Source organism: Mirounga leonina, unplaced genomic scaffold (assembly GCF_011800145.1).
Source record: "Mirounga leonina isolate KUSES-001 unplaced genomic scaffold, KU_Mleo_1.0 Mir_114, whole genome shotgun sequence".
Lineage (NCBI taxonomy): Eukaryota > Metazoa > Chordata > Mammalia > Carnivora > Phocidae > Mirounga > Mirounga leonina.
In genome coordinates this window covers 36441572-36465338 of record NW_023270265.1, presented here as the reverse complement: position 1 = coordinate 36465338, position 23767 = coordinate 36441572, and the positions used below count along the sequence as shown (strand labels likewise).

The 23767-nt window shown below is 36.9% G+C and overlaps 1 protein-coding gene and 1 pseudogene across 4 annotated transcripts in view; one reads left to right on the top strand and one right to left on the bottom strand.

The window, feature by feature from the left end:
- The window catches only part of VTI1A (vesicle transport through interaction with t-SNAREs 1A), a 359448-nt gene that overhangs the window by 269207 nt on the left and 66474 nt on the right, over positions 1-23767 (bottom strand). For all 4 annotated transcript variants that reach the window (XM_035029052.1, XM_035029073.1, XM_035029067.1 and 1 more), the window contains exon 4: positions 4255-4332. In XM_035029052.1, the coding sequence (XP_034884943.1) occupies positions 4255-4332 (78 nt within the window). The remainder of the gene's footprint in view (positions 1-4254; positions 4333-23767) is intronic.
- Positions 22833-23207, top strand: LOC118026314 (annotated as a pseudogene).

Genomic DNA, 23767 nt, shown 5'->3' with positions numbered 1-23767 from the left:
TAGACTAGACTGAAAGTAGTGATTTCGTATTTTATTGAGTTACTAGCTCCATCATTGGCGACTTGAAAATGTGCCATGCCACCATGTTGAGTTATGATAATCAACATCTTTTTTGAAACAAAGATTTTTTTTTTCCCCCAATGCAGAATTTGATACAAGCGGTAATCTGTTCCTTTGTGGGCTGAAAAAATCTGGTTTACGCTGGTTTGAACCAGTGGAATCTCTTGTGGCTAAGCCTTCTGCTGTGGCTAAAATCAAAACTGCACTGCAGCGCATGTGAGGGTTCATGCGCGCGCCTGTGTGTGTGTGTGTGTGTGTGTGTGTGTGAGGTGCGTCACGTGACCCCCAGAACTACCGATTTTTTTTTTTAAGCTGATAACGCCACTGCCGTCTCTGTCCGCATACAGATAACGAATAAATGCTGAACTCTATTAAACGCCCTTTACACATTATCGTGGGTCGAACACACAATTTTCTGAACTTACGATGACAGTCTATTTATTTCGCTATAAACCCTCAGCACGTAACGAACAGATTTGTGCCTGGTAATGATCTGCTCTGCCAGGGCTATATGAAATGATACCGACCTTCTTTAGATCTTGGGGAATTAAATTGACCGACTTCACCCCCTGGTCTGTAGCTGAAGTTTGACACACTTTATGCACAGCAAGCCCAAATCGGGACTTAAGAGAACCTCGCGTTAAAAAATTAAGCAATCCTATCTGCTAAATACTGCTTTACCACAAAAATTTCGGCATGTTTAGGAATATCCTACTCCTTAGACACGTATTTGAACCTTCTATTTAGGATTTACTAAAATTTCGTTTACTCACATTTATTCACCAATCAATATAATTTTGCATGCGGAAATTGAGAGACCATTAGGGCTCAAAAGTAGAGTCTGGAACATTTTATGTGCCCCATCATCATACTCCACTATGAAGGGGATTAGGGGATTTACTTCTGTAAGATTTTTTTTTTCCTTTCCTGAGAATGGTTTTCATGAAACTAAAGGTAACAATTACTAAAGTTTCCACTCTAAATACAGCACTACTACATTTCAAAAACTCAACTCTCTCAAAGAATTAAAATCTTGCCATATGGAATGGAAAACATGGTATTTTAAAATAATAGAATGATAATGCCTAAGACAATAGTCCTTGGAAAGCTGATGACCCAACAATACTCGAATGTGCAAAGTAGGTAATTTTGTCCCTTTTTGTAAATGAGGGATGAGCCATATTTGATTGCATGAAATGGATATGAATCAGAAATGAATTTATACAAAGCAATTAATTGGAAATTAAATGAAATTGTGTACTGTATGAGGGACATTAATGATGCACTTGAAAAATTCTTAATTGCTGAAATCTTGACATTTCTAATCATGTCAGAAATGTTTATATAAGAGTAAATTAATATACTTTCTAGTTAATTGACAGATTATGTGTCTAACAGGTTTTAGATGCCTAAAAAAATGCATTATAAATGGCCAGAATGAGAAATAATAGCTATGGCATTCACATTTGCCTAAATCTGTACAAAGAAGCCACTATAGGGAGGATGTGTATGTTGTATTGAAAATAACTAGTCAGTAGTTAATTTTACCTATTTGCAACCATTGCTATAATTCTTTATTATTTTCCTTTTTCTGATCTATAATTTTTAAAAATTGAGATACATCCCAATTTCAGTGAAACGTATATTTTTGTCTCATTTTATTTACCTCCAAGTTTTTTCTGTATATTAAAAGTTTATCTTAAATATTACATGGCTACAAAGTTCTGAAAGTCAATTTATCAACAATTAACTTGAAGATAATCTTAGTTGTGGGCAGGAAATATTTTCTTATATAAATTATAGATAATCCTACCCAGAAAAAAAAGAACGCTCTTCTCAGCCCCTGAGCTATAAAAATTAATATAAAGAGCCAACTTAAAATCTTTTCTTCCTTTAAAGAAAGGGCTTCTGTTTTGATTCCACAGTCTGAATGAATACTGATGCAGAATAAAGAGTTATTCTCAAGTGACCATTCCTGACTAAGGGATGTGTTTTAGTTTGAAGGATTTAAATTCCTATATTATGATAAAAAGCCCCACAACAAAATTTAATCATTTCATTATGGAATAGAAATTTTGTTATAGTTAGCAACAAAATATCCAGGAAGTTAAGTGTAGTCTTTTTGAACTTTCAAACCTAATTTGAATTTTGGACTGAAAAGTTCACATAACTAATAATCTAACAGTTACACAGTCTCATGACTATAATTTATCATATTCTATTTATTGAAGTGACAGCTCCTTACAACTTAACTTCAGGTTCTCCAAGCACATTCAGAATTTGTAAGTTTGATTTATACAAGTCCAGAGGAAATCTCTGCGTAATCACTTTAAAGTGACAGGAATATAATTTGAAAAATTCAGAAAATATGAACTCTATTTTTGCGGAATATTTTTCTTTAGGCATAAAAAAAATCATACTTATATGTACGTGAGGCAAATGTTTTAGGCATATAAAATGTCCATTAAGAGAAGTGAACATGTTTAAAAAAAAAAAAAAAAAAAAAGGAATCCCTGTCAGAGTACTACAACATCTATTGGAATAAAGGAGTCTGACTTAGACAGGAACACCCCTTCCTTTCTATTTCCTCTATATTAAGCAGTAGTTTCAAATGAAGGAAAGATCTATAGCTTTCTAGAGAACTGACATGGGAACTATGCATTCACTTTTTGCAAAAAAGAAAATGCTTTTTTTTTTTTTTTGCAGTAAAGATATGAAATAAAATTATGATTCATTCAAGAGATATGAACAATCCAAATCTCACTTAAAATAGGAAGAAAATATTTTTTCTCTCATCCTCAAGTTATTTAATCTATTATGAGTAAAACCCTTTATCCCACCACCCTTTTATGTTTGATGTGCTCCTTATTTTTTTTCTCTTAGCCGTTCTCACATTTCAATCAGGGAAGCTGAAATCCCAAGTCAAATCTTAACGTGTTTACATGTCTAAACTCAAGCTGATAACATCCAAATAGTGGATGAGGTGAGATCTTTCCAAAAACAAATATAATCAGCTCAGTGATTCTTCTCCCCCCTCCTTTTTTTGGGTGGATGGATGGGGGCCTTAATCACATAAGCAACATCCCATTTACAATATTAACATTAGAGTAGATAGTAATATAGTTTCAGCATATGTAGACCTGTAATATAATCTGTTTGAAATGGTAAATATAATTATACAAGTTTTATAATGTGTATCAATATATTATGTTTTACTATCTTATTAAAATTGTGGTTTACTCAATGAATGATTTATGTTCATTTTTATTTAGGCAGAGTAGAGACATTTACAATACTTGCCAAAGGAATATTAATAAACACATTCAGGTCTTGCTTCTGAAGTTCCCATCATTTATTTTCTCTAAAAGTGTCAAAGAGAGTAAGTCACTAGGGTTATTTGAGACATTTTAAAAGTCATCTCTACACTGAGGTTCTTAAAACATTTTTTTAAGTCATATACATTATCTACAAGAATTAATGAAGTCTCCAGTATTAATTCAAAGGAAGAAGTGGGACATTAATTAGACTCATGGCACTGCTGTGTGATCCAATGAGAACTGACAGCCAAGTTGTAAGGCCCTTTTAAGAAGAAACTGTATCTTATTTTTTGCCTATGCAGATCTTAAACTGTAGAAAGAATTTTCCTATTATTATTATTATTATTTGACAGAAGCAGGACCTCTATATGAGTATCTAAGTTCCACACTGGCGCTCACAATTTGCATTTTGGCGAATGTATTTTAAGAGGCTCCACAATGGGAGACTGAGCTGCCCTGTTGAATTTTGAAAGCTTACTCTCATTTGTTTTGCTGCAAGTGTTGATTTAATCATACTGCACTATTATCAAGGCTGCGTTATGTGCTTTTTTATTCCTTTTACATGTGTTTGAGGTGAAGACCTTGGCTTTGTCTGCAAACGGTGTGTTTCAAGTTATTCCTTAAGTACTAAATAATAAAGAAAAGAGAAGAAAAGATTTTTTAAAAGATAGCAGACAGTGATCTCAAGGTAAAGGGTTAAATGTAAGATCTCCAAGAAACATTTTGAAGTTGATTAAGACTCCAGCTTTGCATTAAACAGTATCGCTTCCACATGAGTTGCTGCTGATACTGTTAAGGAGCAGCTTGAGAGCCCAGTGTGCCAGTGACCTCCTTCACCCTCCAGCCACCCACCGGGCCTTCCTGATTAGCATTCTACCTGGTTCTCCGAGGAATTCCCATCATCCCCTAGGAGCTCATTCCGTACTTCGTCACTGTAGGCGATCCGTGACCTTTTCTATAAAACAAAACAAAAAGGGAGAGAGTGAGATGAACGCTAGAAAGTAAAGGCTTCGGAGCATTATTGGTATCAAGGCTGATCATCTCAAACCTCGAGAGCCCCCTAATGGAAACCTATTTGCTAAGATCTGCAAAGCAAAGTTGTGTAAAGTTCTTGAACTTGAGAAGTTTAATGTAAATCAGAAGTTTTTCAAATGTCAGTAATGAAAGAAAACTCTGCATTGTGTCAGTATTCCATTAATATTCACAAGTGGATCAGAACTGGTATGTTATTCCATACATAGTCATTCAAATAAGACCACTACACTAGAGGAAATAAAGCTATATAAACTGTCTACTGGCAAAAATCACCAGATTGTAATTAAGACAGGTGTATATGGGGGTCTTTAAAATTGTGGCAGGAAATGAACTTTAGAATATAGGTCTTTTAAAATTGCTAATTCTAGGATAATATTATGACTCCAACTGTGCACTGGAATGCCTGGAAAATAGTTCATCTCTGTCTCCTGCATTGTTGTGATGTTACTAGCCAGAAAGAGATCGAATTTAAAAGTCCACCCCGTTTCCAAACAATAACTTAAATGTCCCCAAGCCCTCCTCAAATAATAGCCTAAGGAAAAGTAATGTATGTGTGTGTGTGTGTGTGTGTGAAAACAAATTAAATTTCCCAATCCCAGTAAATAAAGGCAAGTGGGCTGAGTCAACCATTCTCAATCCCAGTAAATAAAGACAAGTGGGCTATGAGTCAACATTTCACTCAGTGAAATTTTGTTTTATAAGAAATCGACCTTGACCTGTAAAGTCAGAGGGATATGTGTCTATAAGCAATTCATGAATTATCTAAATGTATACACATCTGGAAAAGCTAAAAGGCTCTGAAAGTTAGTTGTGAAGCTAGAGTGCCATCCTCAGATCCTCCTTCAGCATCACCCTCTCAGATCCAAATGCAGATTTACAGGTTACTTTGCTGCCTTTTTCTGCTTCTGAACTAAGCAAAAAGAGTCAATTTAAAAATGGCAGCTGGGAAATAGTAATCTTGTCTCACTTGCAGGCTACAGTTTAGGCTTCAACATGTCGTACTTGTTCAACTATGAACTGAAAAATTATTGTAGTTTAAAAAGGACTATTCATAATTCTTGAGCAGAAGTCAACAAGATTTTTAATTAGATTTTTATATACTAGTAAGTTACACTGCTTTGCAACATGGAGGTCATAATATCTTAAATGTGAAATCATACTAGAATTTAAAAGGACTTCTAACAAGAAAACCCAGTAGATTTTGAATCATTTTAAAGTTGCAGCCTTTCTCAATTGGGGTTCTTTATCTGAACCACAAAATGGAAAACTATTTTAGTGACTATTTTCTCAATCTATCAAGGATGGTACATAAGAGAGAGTTTAGTACATTACATAGACTAGAAGCCTAATGGCACTAGGGCTTAACTCTCCTGCAGAACCTAGTTGAAAAAGGCTGACTGGAGTGTAAATAAAAATAAACAAATCTAGACATCCCTTTATTTTTTTTTCAAAAAACAAATAATTCTCATGGAATTCTAAAGATCACTTTGATTAAACTGAAACTAGAACCTGTACTCATTCTACCACACAAAATTTCCTCCCCATTTTATTACCCTTTGAATGCACTCAGGAAAAAGATGCAAAAACTGCAAAATGTTTCGTAGAAAGGAGATGATGGCATCCCTTCTCTGCCCTGAGTCTCTACCCCAAGCCCCCTTCTCTGATGCAAGTGTATCTCTTGTACCTTAGCAAATGCACTAAGTCTGTAAATAGATAAATAAAACCAACAATGTTGCAGAGGACAAAGTAGCAAAGTTAAGTCATTAGCCTGAGGTTAGTAATGACATCTATATCAGATGTCTTAACAATTCAGGAGTGAACCAACTCATTCACTTGTGAACATGCCAGACTTCTTACCACCACAAACTGCATATATTAAGCCTGCTTCTCTTATTGTATTTACTGAAGCTACTGTTAATTATTTCTATAGACTTCATACAGAATTGTATTGAAAAATGCTTAACTGCAAGGTCAGTATACCTCATGGCCTTACAACAATATTTAGATCAAGCCAAACCTTTCTTTTGCCCATTTGGAGATCCCCACTACAGTAGTTTCAAACTAGCTAAGCAAAAGTATTTTACAGCATTAAAGGAAATGAGAACCTTTAAACAGGCTGTGGTATCAGAGCTGCCTTTTTAATTATTCATTTCATCACTATGGGGGACTAAAACATTCCACAATATGCAAGAGTATCATATGGAGATTGTTTTTGTTTTCCCCCCTTTCACCAAAATACCAACAAATTGGCATAGATTGTTCAATTACATTATATTCTTATTTTGATTTACTAAACTTCAAAAGAAGAAGAAAATTACAAACATGTATCCCTAAATATCTACTCTTGTTTTGGTGAGAATCCATTGCTTTTGAAAACCAGTGTACAGAGTGTATGCTGTTTAAGAGTGTACATGTTCAGCAACAGAGGAGAACTAAGGATTTATCCACAGTTGAAAGGTGGTCCCTATATATGTCAGTCTTTACTATTGGGATGGTAAAAACTGGTCATTTGGATGGTTTTCTGGATGTAATTAAGCAAATGATATGCTGAGTTTATAAAATATTCTCTGATTAAGCTAACTTCTCTTAAAAGAATTTTTAAAAAGCTCATTTCAAATATCAGAAATCGTTCTTCTTGAAAATGATGCAACTGATGCAGAAAATCGAGCTCTTTACACTGGATATCATTTTACAATTTTTTAAAAAAAATTAAGACTTTGTTTTATTAAGAGTTATATTTAAATGTCTGACACTGGTATTTTCTCCTAATTATTTTGTGGTCTGAAATTTTAAGTAAGCTGATTGTAATCAGCTATAATTTAGCCTGCAGGATCATCACTAAACTGACTGAATTCCAAAAAAGGCAAATTCCTGTGAATGACAAACTGCTTATTTTATTGATAATTTCCCTCCAAAACATCAATAAATAATTTTACCTTTTGTGTTATTTTTAATAACCTCACTCTCTATTACTAAGTACTATGTATATTTTAATTCAGATGACTCAAAGTTAATGAAGCTGAAACATCAACTGTATCTTGATAAACTAAAATATTTTTACTTTATCATCAACTGTATAAAATTTGTACTTTAGCCAAATGCAAGCATGGGAATTTGAGCTGGAAATGTCACACACTCAGCTACAGTTTGAAGGAACCCAATTCATAATGCATTTTATAAATAGTTAATGACTTCTATACATAAGCTAACCAGGCAAATCAAGAAATTGTCAACATTTTTAGTCTTAGTTGTCAGTTACCACTGTCTACTGGTGCTTTATATGTGGCTTCTGGAGAAGACAGAAAGTCTATGCAGTGTGTAATCTATTGCAATTTCAGGTCTGTACCATACGGGTGGAAAGCTTCGACTGACAATATTTGCCACACACACACACAGTTAAATACAAGAGCATTTCTCACTTTTAGTTGTGTGTTTGTGTAAGGCTTATTCCTTCTAACTTATACTAAACTTAGGTGGACTAGACACAGTTGGGCAGAAAAATCTACAGACCATATATGAATTACGGAAAGAATATGGCAAATTAACAATTGACTGCTATCCCTAAAAAGTTAGACACACAAAGTTTCGATACCTATTTTAAACTGATGACAAAAGTGAGTCCTTCATTATGAAAGTGAGGATTTCAGATTCCAAGCAGTTTTCACTTGATATACTGATACTGATTGGCTGATTTTCAACACCGATTGGCTGATTTTCTTTTTTTTCTTTTTTTTTTTTAAAGATTTTATTTATTTATTCATGAGAGACAGAGAGAGAGAGGCAGAGGGAGAAGCAGGCTCCCAAGGAGCAGAGAGCCCGATGCGGGACTCGATTCCAGGACCCCGGGATCATGACCTGAGCCGAAGGCAGATGCTTAACGATCTGAGCCACCCAGGCACCCCCGATTGGCTGATTTTCTTAAAGCCAAGTTCAATCAGATACACTTGGCCAGTTCTGTCTGGAAATTTGGTTTGAAACAATCTGTCTACTTGACCCAAGCCTTAATATTTCCCAACTGAACTGAGTATGTTTCTGGATAGGCACTGCTAGACTACAAACAAGATGAATTAACTTAGCTGAAACTAATTAAGAACTGTGATCTGTGGTGCAGCCTTCTATATGATTCTACATGTGAAACAGGGTACACATAGCCAGAATGAGGATTCTACAACCCACCACTCACATAAGCATAACAATGCAGTTGGTTTATTACTAAAGCGTATATGAGAATTTAATTTCCACAGCGTGCATATGGCAAAGCAATTGCTTAAATTGCCTCACCTGGGAATTTAATACAATGTTATCATCAGACCAGCCACATTGTAAATAGATTTATAATGCTTTCCATGTGCTGCACTCTGTTGCATATGAATTAAGTAATGATCTGGTATTACAATAAAATCAGCTAGTTCCCACACCTGGCAGACAGGATATTTCACTAAATTAATACCCATACAGCTACATCACAAGGCAGGGGAGAGGAAACCATCTCTAAGGCATTTGACTTGAGCTTTACATGGGAGGCAAACACTCCATGGCTATGTAGAATGTCACTATGTTGAATGGGTTGCTCAAGACAATCTGTTTCTAACATCTGTATCACGGAATTAAGACTTTCTCATTCCCATTCAATTTTGGCCTAATTTTCTTCATTCAGTACTTTAATTACTAATCAGCAATCCACAACATTCACAAACACTAAGAAAGCCCTTTATTCTAATCTATGTGCTGCAGACAGCCAAATAATTGATACAAAGTGCAGTATGGTTTTGGTAAGTAATGAAAGAACAGCTTGTCTTACTCCATAATCAAATTGGTCTATAGAAGAAATGGTTAATAGATTTCTCCATAGGTCTAAAACAAATTACCCAGTCTGGCCAGACTTTTCCATTGCTTCTACCATGTCTTTCAATCTCCATATATTTAATAATGCCCAAAGTTACCAGGTGATTAGAAACTGTTATGCTTTCATAGCCAAAGAATTTAACTGGTCTAAAGAATTTAACTGCTCCTGTTACAATTAACACTTAGGGATATCTTACAGAATACCATGAAATTATATTTATTAGCTAGTCATATAATCGCTGGCATTCATTCCTTACTGAATTCTAGCTGGTTCAAATTAAATAATATCATACTTCTGTAATGCCCAGATGGCATTTTCTAAAATGCATCTATCTTTGGCACAAAGCATTCCATTTTTAACCTCACTTCTATTTCTCTATGACCAATTTCAGCTTTTCATACACACTCCACCCCTGACCCAGGACTTTAAAAAGCTCATCAATCCAGGAGAGGAAACTTACATTTTGGAGAAAAAGAAATAAAAAGGAAGTTATGAAATTTTGTTCATCACAGTGTTCTCTGTGCTGCATTAATTTCTAGCATAAAAAACAATTTAAGATTAAAACATACCATGCTACATGATTTAGGTAAAGGGAAAGTATACTGTTAGGTAAATGTTAGATCCTTGGAAAGTAGTTAGGATGAAAAAGCACAGGGCACTGAGCAAAGAGAACAGAGGTAACATTTCAGTATGTGATCTTGGTCAAATTAAGTTTTCTATCACTTTCTTCAATATCTAAATTAGCAACAATATTTATTTCTCAGGGCTGTTGCGTGAATTTAAATATTATAAACAAATGGAAACCTATCATAATACCTTGGATGTGATAACCTTGCAAAAGACATTCAACTAAATATTAGTTGGTAATATTGGGAAGGATGCAATAAAACCTGTACACATATATGCCTGAGAGTATAAATTCGTGTATCTTCCCTAGAAAGTGATGTGTCAATATATACCAAAAGCAACCTTAAAAACTTCATAGTATTTAACTCAGTAAGTCTACTACATTGTTTTGCCCAATTTCCTATTTTGTGATGTTACCATTTTTGGATGACTTTCAGTGGGAAAAACTTTACTGCATTTCTTTAATGTTATCAGAGAAAGTAGGTTCCAATCTGTTTCTTCTAAGTAATCATTCCACTAAACATGGCTTGCTCCTGCTCAAGGGACTGTTTAGAGTTAAAGGTTAAGCTCATTCACTGGAAAGTGCACATGCCACATGTCACCAATATTGTAGCATTCATAAAGGGAAAGCACACTTTCTATCTATCATAAACTCATGGCCAATGGACCATATGCAAGCCACCAGAGAGAAAATACTAGCATGCCCTGCTACTAGGCTACCAACAGTTGGAAAAACAGGTTAACATGAGAACACTGAAAGAATCCATTGTTCTTAGTATGTAATACCAGGAAAAGATATTTAAATTTTTTTTTTTAAATGTCTTTCTACCATAATCACTTTCATTTATTACTTTTGCTTATACTTGCAAAAACATTTTACATGTTTGAAGTGGATATTTATGTTTTGGCTTACACAATGAGCTAGATTATACCACATTTTTATTTTTTAAAAAATTTATCTATAATATCACCTGTGACTATTTATATGCATATAATGAGGTTATATATATATACATACACATACAGGCTCACACAAACCCATATGCAATCCATATGGAATAATAAGTCTATTTGTACTTCACAATGCTAGAATAGAGCTTTATTTATACTAGGAACTCTGACCACATTGCTGCTACATCATTTAATGATTTGCAAAACAGAGAGCTCAGAAATCATGTACTGTACTTCTTCATTTCCTCCTCCAGCAATTCTAAATTTAAGCCTAAAATTTAAGTTTAGCATTGGTGTTTCAAAATGCCGTGTGAGTTAGTATCATGGCCTCACTTGCTTACATATGCTTGTAGTTTACGACTTTCACATTGCTATTGAACACAGTGTGGCTGTGTCTTAAATCATGTTAGCTTGTCAATCAATAATTAAGTTACTTCATTCAGAAAATCAGCTCATGATAGAATGCCCAGATGTTGTTGTCAACATCTGGAATAGTGTAAGTTTTCAGTCGAGGAAATTTAGTTCTTTAAAATCTTTCTGAATATAAAATAAAATAACTCCATAGACTATATTTGAAATAATCAAAATGTCAAAATGTTTATTTATTGTTTTGATAATAAAAACATATACATACCCTATGCACTTCCACTGGAAAAATGATACTCTGAGAGATGAATGCTATATAGCAGATGCTTCATTTGTATTTTTAAAAGAACTACTGAAATACAGTATACAAATTACATAATTAATTGTTGTATGTGGGTATCCCTACGTAATCTGCTTAGCATTAGAAAGGAAAAGCAATCATTCATTGAAAACCTGTCCATAGCCATAATTTCACGTGATCTAGATATCCAAGAGCAAATGATCTCAATGATTCTGTAACTGACACTAAGATATCTCAAAAAGAACAGAATTGACGTGAGGCATCATCTAGACCAGACTTCCATATTTAGAGATGAAGAGTTCTAAGCCAGGTGAGTGATCTCCCCAAGGCCACACACTTGGGAAAGACTAGGCAGAAGAAGGATGCAATCTGTTTCCCAATGTCAGTGCTCTATTTACTTTACCACACCACCTTTCATTTTACCAAACCACCATGGCAGACTGGGGCCGTCCTACTGCTCCTTCCCCAAGGCAGGTTTGGCTGCACTATTCACTTGGTTCTAGGAATTTATCATCAGCTATGAATTGATTAGTCTGTAGGTTTTGTTTCTTGTCACCTGCTTCCAAAATAAACAAACAAAAAACAACTTATACATTGTTGTCAACATCTGGAATCTTGACAGTAATAAATTTGCAAGTTCAAGGTATGAATGCTTAAGGCAGAATGTTTTAAATCACAGAATAAAACGTCTGATCTAAGGATGAGTCGCGACCACATTTATGGGTGTAACTTAGATATGTTTCAAGATTAATCTTCAAAGGCTCCGCCATAAAGCACCAATAATCTACCCACATGGCAGGAGAGAAGCTGCACTGGTTATTAAGGTGTGTAAGAACTGCCTTCTTGGCCATGGGATCTGGTGACTCCCTATACAGTTACTCTACAATTTTAGACTGGAACCAGCCATCTGATGAGCAAACAATTTTTACAATATTTTTCCCCTAATACTTGCTTTTGAACCTGTGTTGTGACAGATTCTTTATTACAGTATATGCTGTGTTATAGTGAGGTTACAGTTCTCATAATTCAGAGATGCCTTTTAATGCCTTATGAATATAGCCAATAAAACTATGATGGTTAGGCAGTAAAACTAAGTTCTTTGAGCCCAAATTCTCTATGAAAACATTCTGAAGATTACTTCCCCATCCAGGTGACCGCAAACTATAATGTATAATAAATATAAATATTCATACCTGATTCATAAACAACATGTTCTTCCTCTAAGACTCTCTACCTTCAGTTGAACAGAATAAAATCCTGCCTACTCAGGGGTTTTGCTTCATCAGTTAAATGTTGTTTCTTTAAATAATCAGTCTATCACTTTCTACTGAGTCTTTCCTTTAAGGACATAAACATTCCTAAGTGTACCTAGATTTATATATGTCAAAATGTTGTTTCAGTCAGTACTATACTGCCTAGCCAATGCCCAAACTCTCTTTATCCTTCCCTTCCTGGCCAAACTTCTTGAACAAGTATTCCATGAACATTAACCTCACTTACTCATGCCCCAGCCACTTCTCAACTTAAACAAACTTGATGCTTTCCGCCATGCCACAGGACTCCCTAGGATCACCAGTATCTTAGTAGTTGACGAAGTCATTGGCCATGTTTTCTAAGTAAACTTTTGAAGTTTTAGAATAAAGATTTATAAAAAAAAGTTACAAAGATAGTAGAGTCCCCAGAGAACCCACACTTAGTTTCCCCTATTATTAACAACTTACATTAGTATGGTACATTTGTCACAGTTAATGAATCAATAGTCCATTATTACACATTATTATTAACTAAAGTACATATTTTTTCCAGGTTTCCTTAATACCTAATGTTCTTTTTCTGTTCCAAATACCATCCAGGATTCCATGTTACATTTACTAGTCATGTGTTCTCAGGCTCCTCTTGGCTGTGACAATTTCTCAGACTTTCCTTATTTTTGATGATTTTGAAAGTTTTGAAGAGCACTGGTCAGGTGTTTTGTAGAATGTCCCTCAGTTGGGATCTGTCTGATGTTCTTCTCCTGACTAGACTGTGGTAATGTTTTCGGAGGAAGATCAAAGACGTAAAGAGCCATTTTCATCAGATCATATCCAAGGTACATACTACCAACATGACTTATCACTATTGATGTTGACCTTGGTACCTGGCTGAGGTAGTGTTTGTCATGTTTCTCCACTGAAAAGCTACTCTTTTCCCCTTCTGTACTGTACTTACTATGTGCAGCCCATGTTTAAGAAGTAGGGAGTTAAGCTCTATCTCTTTCAGGGAGGAGTATCTTCATAAGTCATTTGGCATTCTTCTGTATGAAAGAGGTCTACTCAATCATTATTCAATCATTTGTCGATATCAGTATGGACTTAATGGATATTTATTTTGTACTTATAGTCTAATACTACATCATTAATTTTGTTGCTCAAATTGTACCAGCTTTGGCTCCAATGGCCACCTTTCAGTCCTCTTCTCATTTGACCTCTTGATAGCATCTGACATTGTTGCCCACTTTCTCCTTAGCAGTTACAGCACCATCCTCCTTGGGAATTCCTCCCATCCTTCTGGTCTCTCCTTCTCAGTCTCCTTCATTATAACTTCTCTCTCAGTCTGACTAGGTCTTCATCCTAGGCTTCTTCTCACTCATCTGAATGACCTTATTTTTATCCACTGTTCTAACTACCAGCTAGAAGTTGGCAAAGACACGTTTTTTGCATACTTTTCTTACAAATCTATTTCCTACTGGGTGCCTTAGAAAACCTGAAGGCATCTCAGACTTAACACAGACACAGTGGGGCGTTTTATTTCTCTTATACTGCTCCTCCTCCTGTTTTCCCTAGTTTGATGTATGGTTTTACCATGCACATAGTCTCCCCAGATAAAAATCTAAAAATTATTCCCAAAACTAATACATCACCAATCACTATGGATTATTTTTCAGAATATCTACAACTGGGCCTCTTAGTGATATTTCCAGGATATCTGTTACCTTATGAACTAGTCCCAGTTCTTTCCTTATAACTGTTGTTACCACATATTTCAACCCTCTTTTTATACATGAATTATATTTGAGAGATACCTGTATGGTAAGCCTGACATGTTTTAAGGCAGAGGTAGGCCAAATGTTACAAATTCTGAGTTCCTCATCTTACAAAGTAAAGGAGACCCCTTCAAACCTATCTCTTGCAGAATATCAAAGCTCCAAAACAATCACTGTCTAAAGATATAACTTATTACAGAATAGGAAAATAGAAATAGTTAAAATAGATAGCAAATACATTTGACAAAAGCTAATACAGGAATACCCTGTTTTTGGAAGATTCACATTATGCCACTTTAAAGGCCTACATCAGTACCTGTTTTTGCTAATGGGAAGAAATCTGAAGAGGATTTTTGCTTTTACAAAAAAAGGTGAATAACATTCAGTATTTGTTTTTCAGTGAGCTGTTAGGGAGGCAGCTCCCACCCTAACCAGTAAAAGTGGCCCCACTCAGCTCTTTCCCCAGGAACAGCACACAGCATCTCAGCATCAGGGCTCTGAACTGGAGCTGTGAGCATCCGTATTCATCTCCATTTATTTTGTGTATCCATTAGCAAGCTGTGTCCTAAGGTATCAGAAAAGCTTAAAAGAGGTTATTCTTTGGGTCTGAGAATGTTAAAAAATCTTTCCATATAACAATGATCATTGTTTCTTTGCTTTACATCATTTTGGCTTACGAATGATTTCATAGGAACACTCTGCTTTCTGATAGCAGGGGAAACCTGGATACTATGGGAAAATGCTAAGCAACAAACCTCTCTCCAACTTTATAAGTCAATATCACATTTCCCTTTAATTTCAAATATAGGCATACCTCATACAAGCTAGTTTTTTGTTCTCCTAAGTCAGATATTCCCATTTTTTTATTATGTAGAAGCTAAAAGACCACCATTTCAAACGACATGATGTGCATGCATATTTCTTCTTTGTTTGTCTGATTTGTGTAGCTCAGGAATATGGATTACTTCTGTTATCTGCATGAAGAAGCTCTGCTACAAGCCTGGCATTCAGTTTGCTTTTATCTCTGAGACCCCAAATTGTACCGTTAGGCAACAGAGGGCACTTATCTAGATTGAACTGTCATACAAATAGATTTTTGTCAGCCATTCAATTTGTATTGGGGAACACGCCAACAAAAACAAAACCTGGCAATTTAAAACAACAAACCTATCCTCTCCTGACAGGAACAAATTGCTGTATTTCAAATGAATAAGAATTACTATAGATCACACATCCTGTGTGTGGGTGCTACGGAAAGAAAAACAGTCTTGAAACTAATTCTGTCTAGTTTTTCTGGCTGTGGTCTAACATAAAGCAAGCACACAGTCTACTTAATACTCATAAGCACACAAGGAAAAAAAAAACACTGACAGGAATTACATGTTATCAGAGGACAATGAGGCTTTCTAATAAAATTCTGGGTCAAAAATCAGTGGCTACATGAAGAAGGCAACATTGTGCTGCATTTTTACTTTGTTCCCTGAACTCTGGTCCTTCCAGGAATACAGGTGGTACCTATGCCCACAAAATACTCAATTTGAGTAGTAAGACCATCATTTCCCCTGAGCCTAATTTGATTCTGGCTCTGTGTCTTCCATATTCACTGAAAACTTCAGAGAAACGACTTCACCATAGTTATATCCCTTCCATATCTCAGACCATTTTGAAAAATATTCAGAGTTCATCTATTCAAAGTTGGTTTTAACCTCAGACAGTAAAGATATTGATAAATTACATCAGTAAAAATACAGTAATAAAATTTTCACAACTTGAAAATAATTTCAATTTGTTCATCAGTATTTAAAATAGTTTAACCCCCTCTCCTATTATTTTTGTCTGATTTGAATCTCATTCCCTTTTTTATAAGTTGCATCTTCATTCTGGACTTCTGTAGTTACTCCTTCAGTGAAATCCCATCTTAGAGTTGTGGAATTATAAACTACTGTGAGGGAAATAAGCAAACATGAAAATTCAGCCCTGTGAATCCACATCAAGCTGAAATAGAAAATACATAAACTTGAAGGTAAAAAACCATGTAATTTTACTGAATAGAGATCTAATTTGTACGATTATTCAAACACAAATATTTACATTTAAAAATGAGTTTTCTTTGGTCAAGGAGGAGCAAGATGGCGGCAGAGGAGGAGGAGACCTAAATTTTGTCTGGTCCCAGGAATTCAGCTGGATAGGGATCAAACCATTCTGAACACCTACAAACTCAACAGGAGATCGAAGAAAAGAATAGCAGGAACTCTCTGAACAGAAAAGCGACCACTTTCTGGAAGGTAGGATGTGCAGAGAAGTGAATCCGAGGCGATATTTAGGAGGATAGACAGCGGGGGAGGGGGTCTCCGTCAGCCGCTACTGGCAAGTGATAGAGCCCCGGAGCACAGAATCGGAACTTTTAGAAGTCCGCTCCACTGAGGGACCTCGATCCAGTGGCTAAGCAGGGGGTGGAACCCTCGCTGGGACAGTGTGGTCTCAGGACCCTCGGGGTCACAGAAAGACGGGGGGGGCCTGAGTGCGGCAGACCTTCCAGGTATCAAAGCAGGGAAGCCGGCTGCAGAGAGGGAGCCAAGGCATGGGCTCTCAGCTCCGGGTTGCCATAAACCATGATCCGCGGCACAGTCGGACCACTGCTCCTCCAGCAGGGACCCAATAAGGGGCAGATCCGGGGAGACTCCCCTTCTTCCCCCGGGGAGGAGTGGCGCGGGAGTGCACCGCAGGGATCTGCTGGGCTTGGAGACTCCACACCGAGTCAGGTGCCAGAGATAGAAATGCTCGGTCACAGGCCGGGTGAACACGGAGTGCGGCCGGAGACTGGGAAGACGGGAGTGACTGACTGCTTTTCTCTGGGGGCTCACTGAGGAGCGGTGCCCCGAGTTCTCGGCTCCTCCCGGGTGGAGATTGGGAGGCCGCCATTTCACTCTCGTCCTCCAAAGCTGTACCGAAAGCTTGCAGGGAACAAAAGCTCCCGAGAGCAAACCCAAGCAGATTACTTAGCCCCGACTGGCAAGGGTGGGGCAATTCCGCCTCCAGCAAAGACATTGGAAACCATGGCAACAGGCTCCTCCCCCAGAAGATCAGCGAGAACAGCCAGCCAAGACCAAGTTTACCGATCAATGAGAACGGCAGAACTCCAGTGCTAGGGGAATACTGCACATAGCATTCATGGCTTTTTTCCCCGTGATTCTTTAGTATTTCAAAGTTAATTTTTTTTTAACTTTTTTTTTTTTTAATTTTTCTTTTTCCCTTTTGCAACCAACATCTTATCAATCCCTTTTTTAAAAATCTTTTTTATTTTTCATTTTTAGAGTCATATTCTATCCCTTCATTGTAGGTAACCTTATTTTTGGTATATATATATGTAAGTTGTTCTCTCTTTAAAATTTTAGAATACAGTTTCTTCTAACAGACCAAAATATACCCTAAATCTCTAGTGAATGGCTTTGTTCTGGTCTCCTGCCTGATCACATTCTCTCCCTCTTTTTTTTTTTTAATACCTCTTCTTTCTTTTTTCAACCAACTTCTTATCAATTCCTTTTATAAAATCTTTTATAATTATCTTTACAGTCATATTCCATCCCTTCATCGTATTTACCCTTATTTTTGTACATATATAAGTTTTTCTTTCTTTAAAATTTTGGGAGGCAGTTTCTCCTAACAGACCAAAATACACCCAAAATCTAGTGTGTGGCACTGATCTATTCACCAGCCTGATCATATTTGATCATATTCTTTTTTTTTCTTTTTTTTCTTTCTTTCCCTTTCTTTTCCCCCAGTTTCAGGTCTCTTCTGATTTGTTTAGTGTATATTTTTCTGGGGTCGTTGTTACCCTATTAGCATTTTGTTCTCTCATTCATCTATTCTCCTCTGGACAAAATGACAAGACGGAAAAACTCACCTCAAAAAAAAAGAACAAGAGGCAGTACCAACTGCCAGGGACCTAATCAATACAGACATTAGTAAGATGTTGGAACTAGAGTTCAGAATGACGATTATAAAGATACTAGCTGGGCTTGAAAAAAGCAAGGAAAATACTAGAGAAACCGTTACTGGAGAAATAAAAGAACTAAAATCTAACCAAGTCTAAATCAAAAAGGCTATTAATGAGGTGCAATAAAAAATGGAGGCTCTAACTGCTAGGATAAATGAGGCAGAAGAGAGAATTAATGATATAGAAGACCAAACGATGGAGAATAAAGAAGCTGAGAAAAAGAGAGATAAACAACTACTGGATCACGAGGGCAGAATTCGAGAGATAAGTGGTACCATAAGATGAAACCTCAATATTAGAATAATTGGGATCCCAGAAGAAGAAGAAAGAGAGAGAGGGGCAGAAGGTATATTGGAGCAAATTATAGCAGAGAACTTCCCTAATTTGGGGAAGGAAACAGGCATCAAAATCCAGGAGGCACAGAGAACTCCCCTCAAAATCAATAAAAATAGATCAACACCCAGACATCTAAGAGTAAAACTTATGAGTCTCAGAGACAAAGAGAAAATCCTGAAAGCAGCTCGGGACAAGAGGTCTGTAACCTAAAATGGTAGAAACATTAGACTGGCAACAGACCTATCCAAAGAGACTTGGCAAGCCAGAAAGGACTGGCATGATATATTCAGAGCACTAAGTGAGAAAAATATGCAGCCAAGAATACTATATCCAGCCAGGCTGTCATTGAAAATAGAAGGAGAGAGAAAAAGCTTCCAGGACAAACAAAAACTAAAAGAATTTGCAAACACAAAACCAGCCCTACAAGAAATATTGAAAGCAGTCCTCTAAGCAAAGAGAGAGCCTAAAAGTAACATAGACCAGAAAAGGAACACAGACAATATACAGTAACAGTCACCTTTCAGGCAATACAATGGCACTAAACTCCTACCTTTCAATAGTTACCCTGAATGTAAATGGGCTAAATGCCCCAATCAAAAGACACAGGCTATCAGACTGGATTAAAAAACAGGACCCATCGATATGCTGTCTGCAAGAGACTCATTTTAGACCCAAAGACACCTCCAGATTGAAAGTGAAGGGGTGGAAAACCATTTACCATGCTAATGGACATCAAAAGGAAGCTGGGGTGGCAATCCTTATACCAGACAAATTAGATTTTAAACCAAAGACTATAATAAGAGATGAGGAAGGACACTATATCATATGTAAAGGGTCTATCCAACAAGAAGATCTAACAATCGTAAATATCTACGCCCCTAACATGGGAGCAGCCAATTGTATAAGCCAAGTAATAACAAAAGCAAAGAAACACATCGACAACAATACAATAATAGTGGGGGACTTTAACACCACCTCACTGAAATGGACAGATCATCTAAGCAAAAGATCAACAAGGAAATAAAAGACTTTAAATGATACACTGGACCAAATGGACTTCACAGATATATTCAAAACATTCCATCCCAAAGCAGCAGAATACACATTCTTCTCTAGTGCCCATGGAACATTCTCCAGACTAGATCACATCCTAGGTCACAAATCAGGTCTCAACCAGTACCAAAAGATTGGGATCATTCCCTGCCTATTTTCAGACCACAGTGCTTTGAAACTAGAACTCAATCACAGGAGGAAAGTCAGAAAGAACTCAAATACATGGAGGCTAAAGAGCATCCTACTAAAGAATGAATGGGTCAACCAGGAAATTAAAGAAGAATTTAAAAAATTCATGGAAACCAATGAAAATGAAAACACAACTGTTCAAAATCTTGGGGATGCAGCAAAGGCAGTCCTAAGAGGAAAGTATATAGCAATAAAAGCCTTTCTCAAGAAACAAGAATGGTCTCAAATACACAACCTAACCCTACACCTAAAGGAGCTGAAGAAAGAACAGCAAATAAAGCCTAAACCCAGCAGGAGAAGAGAAATAATAAAGATCAGAGCAAAAATCAATGAAATAGAAACCAAAAAAACAGTAGAACAGATCAATGAGACTAGGAGCTGGTTCTTTGAAAGAATTAATAAGATTGATAAACCCCTGGCCAGACTTATCAAAAAGAAAAGAGAAATGACCCAAATAAATAAAATTATGAATGAAAGAGGAGAGATCACAGCCAACACCAAAGAAATACAAACAATTATAAGAACATATTATGAGCAACTATATGGCAGCAAATTAGATAATCTGGAAGAAATGGATGCATTCCTAGAGATGTATAAACTACCAAAACGTTACCAGGAAGAAATAGAAAACCTGAACAAACCTATAACCACTAAGGAAATTGAAGCAGTAATCAAAAATCTCCCAAAAAACAAAAGCCCAGGGCCAGATGGCTTCCCAGGGGAATTCTACCAAACATTTAAAGAAGAATTAATACCTATTCTTCTGAAACTGTTCCAAAAAATAGAAATGGAAGGAAAACCTCCAAGCTCATTTTATGAGGCCAGCACTACCTTGATCCCAAAATCAGACAAAGACCCCATCAGAAAGGAGAATTACAGACCAATATCCTTGATGAACATGGATGCAAAAATTTTCACCAAAATACTAGCCAATTGGATCCAACAGTACATTAAAAGGATTATTCACCACGACCAAGTGGGATTTATCCCTGGGCTGCAAGGTTGGTTCAACATCCACAAATCAATCAATGTGATACAATACATTAATAAAAGAAAGAACAAGAACCATATGATCCTCTCAATAGGGACAGAAAAAGCATTTGACGAAGTACAGCATACTTTCTTGATTAAAACTCTTCAGAGTGTAGGGATAGAGGGTACATACCTCAATATCATAAAAGCCATCTATGAAAAATCCACAGTGAATATCATTCTCAATGGGGAAAACTGAGAGCTTTCCCCCTAAGGTCAGGAACACGGCAGGGATGCCCACTATTACCACTGCTATTCAACATAGTACTATAAGTCCTAGCCACAGCAATCAGACAATGAAAAGAAATAAAAGATATCTGAATCGGCAAAGAAGAAGTCAAACTCTCACTCTTTGCAGATGATATGATGCTTTATGTGGAAAACCCAAAAGATGCCACCCCAAAACTGCTAACACTCATACAGGAATTCAGTAAAGTGGCAGGATATAAAATCAATGCACAGAAATCAGTGGCATTTCTATACACCAACAAGACAGAAGAAAGAGAAATTAAGGAGTCGATCCCATTTACAATTGCACCCAAAACCATAAGATACCTAGGAATAAGTCTAACCAAAGAGGCAAAGAATCTGTACTCAGAAAGCTATAAAATACTCATGAAAGAAATTGAGGAAGACACAAAGAAATGGAAAAATGTTCCATGCTCATGGATTGGAAGAACAAATATTGTGAAGATGTCAATGCTACCTAGAGCAATCTACACATTCAATGCAATCCCTATTAAAATACCATCCACTTTTTTCAAAGAAATTGAACAAATAATCCTAAAATCTGCATGGAACCAGAAAAGACCCCGAATAGCCAGAGGAATGCTGAAAAAGAAAAGCAAAGCTGGTGGCATCACAATTCCGGACTTCAAACTCTATTACAAAGCTGTAATCATCAAAGACAGTATGGTACTGCCACAAAAACAGACACATAGGTCAATGGAACAGAATAGAGAGCCCAGAAATGGACCCTCAACTCTATGGGCAACTCATCTTTGACAAAGCAGGAAGGAATGTCCAATGGGAAAAGAATATCCAGTGGAAAAAGACAGTCTCTTCAACAAATGGTGTTGGGAAAATTGGACAGCCACATGCAGAAGAATGAAACTGGACCATTTCCTTACACCACACACAAAAATAGACTCAAAATGGATGAAAGACCTAAGTGTGAGACAGGAGTCCATCAAAATCCTAGAGGAGAACACAGGCAGCAACCTCTTTGACCTCAGCCACAGCAACTTCTTCCTAGAAACATCGCCAAAGGCAAGGGAAGCAAGGGCAAAAATGAACTACTGGGACTTCATCAACATAAAAAGCTTTTGCACAGCAGAGGAAACAGTCAACAAAACCAAAAGACAACTGACAGAATGGGAGAAGATATTTGCAAATGACATATCAGATAAAAGGCTAGTATCCAAAATCTATAAAGAACTTATCAAACTCAACACCCAAAGAACCAATAATCCAATCAAGAAATTGGCAGAAGAAATGAACAGATATTTTTCCAAAGAAGACATCCAAATGGCCAACAGACACACGAAAAAGTGCTCAACATCGCTCGCATCAGGGAAATCCAAATCAAAACCTCAACGAAGCTGGCCGGCACGCCACCATGCATGTGTATCAACTACAAGGGTGGGTGCTGGGCAGGAGGCTTTTGACTAACAGCACAGGCACACCTGTTGGTCGTCCCGATGGAGCAGCATGCTAGTCATCCCAACAGAAAAGCCAAAGAGGAAAGTAATGTTGTGCCTCTTTGTTGAGCCAAACCCTCCCCTAGCTTTACTAATGTTCAAGCAAGTTCCCCACCGGCCACTTTCCTGAACATCCAGAACACAAAGCTGCCCTCAGGAGTTGACCACAAGCCCAAAGAATGCCTGAGACTCCTAGAATGTATGTATGCCAATCTCTAGCTCCAGACCCAGCTCGCCCAACAACAGATGGCTATTTTGGAAAATTTACAAGCATCCATGACACAGCTGGCTCCTGGGAAAGGAAGCAAGAACTCTTCTCTCCCAGCCTTATCCTGCAATCTGTTGTTAAATCACTTGCCCCAGCTCAGTAAATGAATTGTGGAACACACACAAAAAAAACCTCAATGAGATACCACCTCATACCAGTCAGAATGGCTAAAATTAATAAGTCAGGAAATGACAGATGTTGGTGTGGATGCAGAGAAAGGGGAACCCTCCTACACTTTGGTGGGAATGCAAGCTGGTGCAGCCACCCTGGAAAACAGTATGGAGGTTCCTCAAAAAGTTGAAAATAGTACGTCCCAGCAATTGCACTACTGGGTATTTACTCCAAAGATACAAATGTAGGGATCCAAAAGGGTACGTGCACCCCGATGTTTATAGCAGCAATGTCCACAACAGCCAAACTATGGAAATGGCCAAGATATCCATCAACAGATGAATGGATAAAGAGGATATGGTATATATATACAATGGAATATTATTCAGCCATCAAAAAACCCGAAATCTTGCCATTTGCAACAATGTGGATGGAACTAGAGGGTATTATGCTAAGCGAAATAAGTCAATCAGAGAAAGACATGTATCATTTGATCTCAATGATATGAGGAATTCTTAATCTCAGGAAATAAACAGGGTTGCTGGAGTGGTGGGGG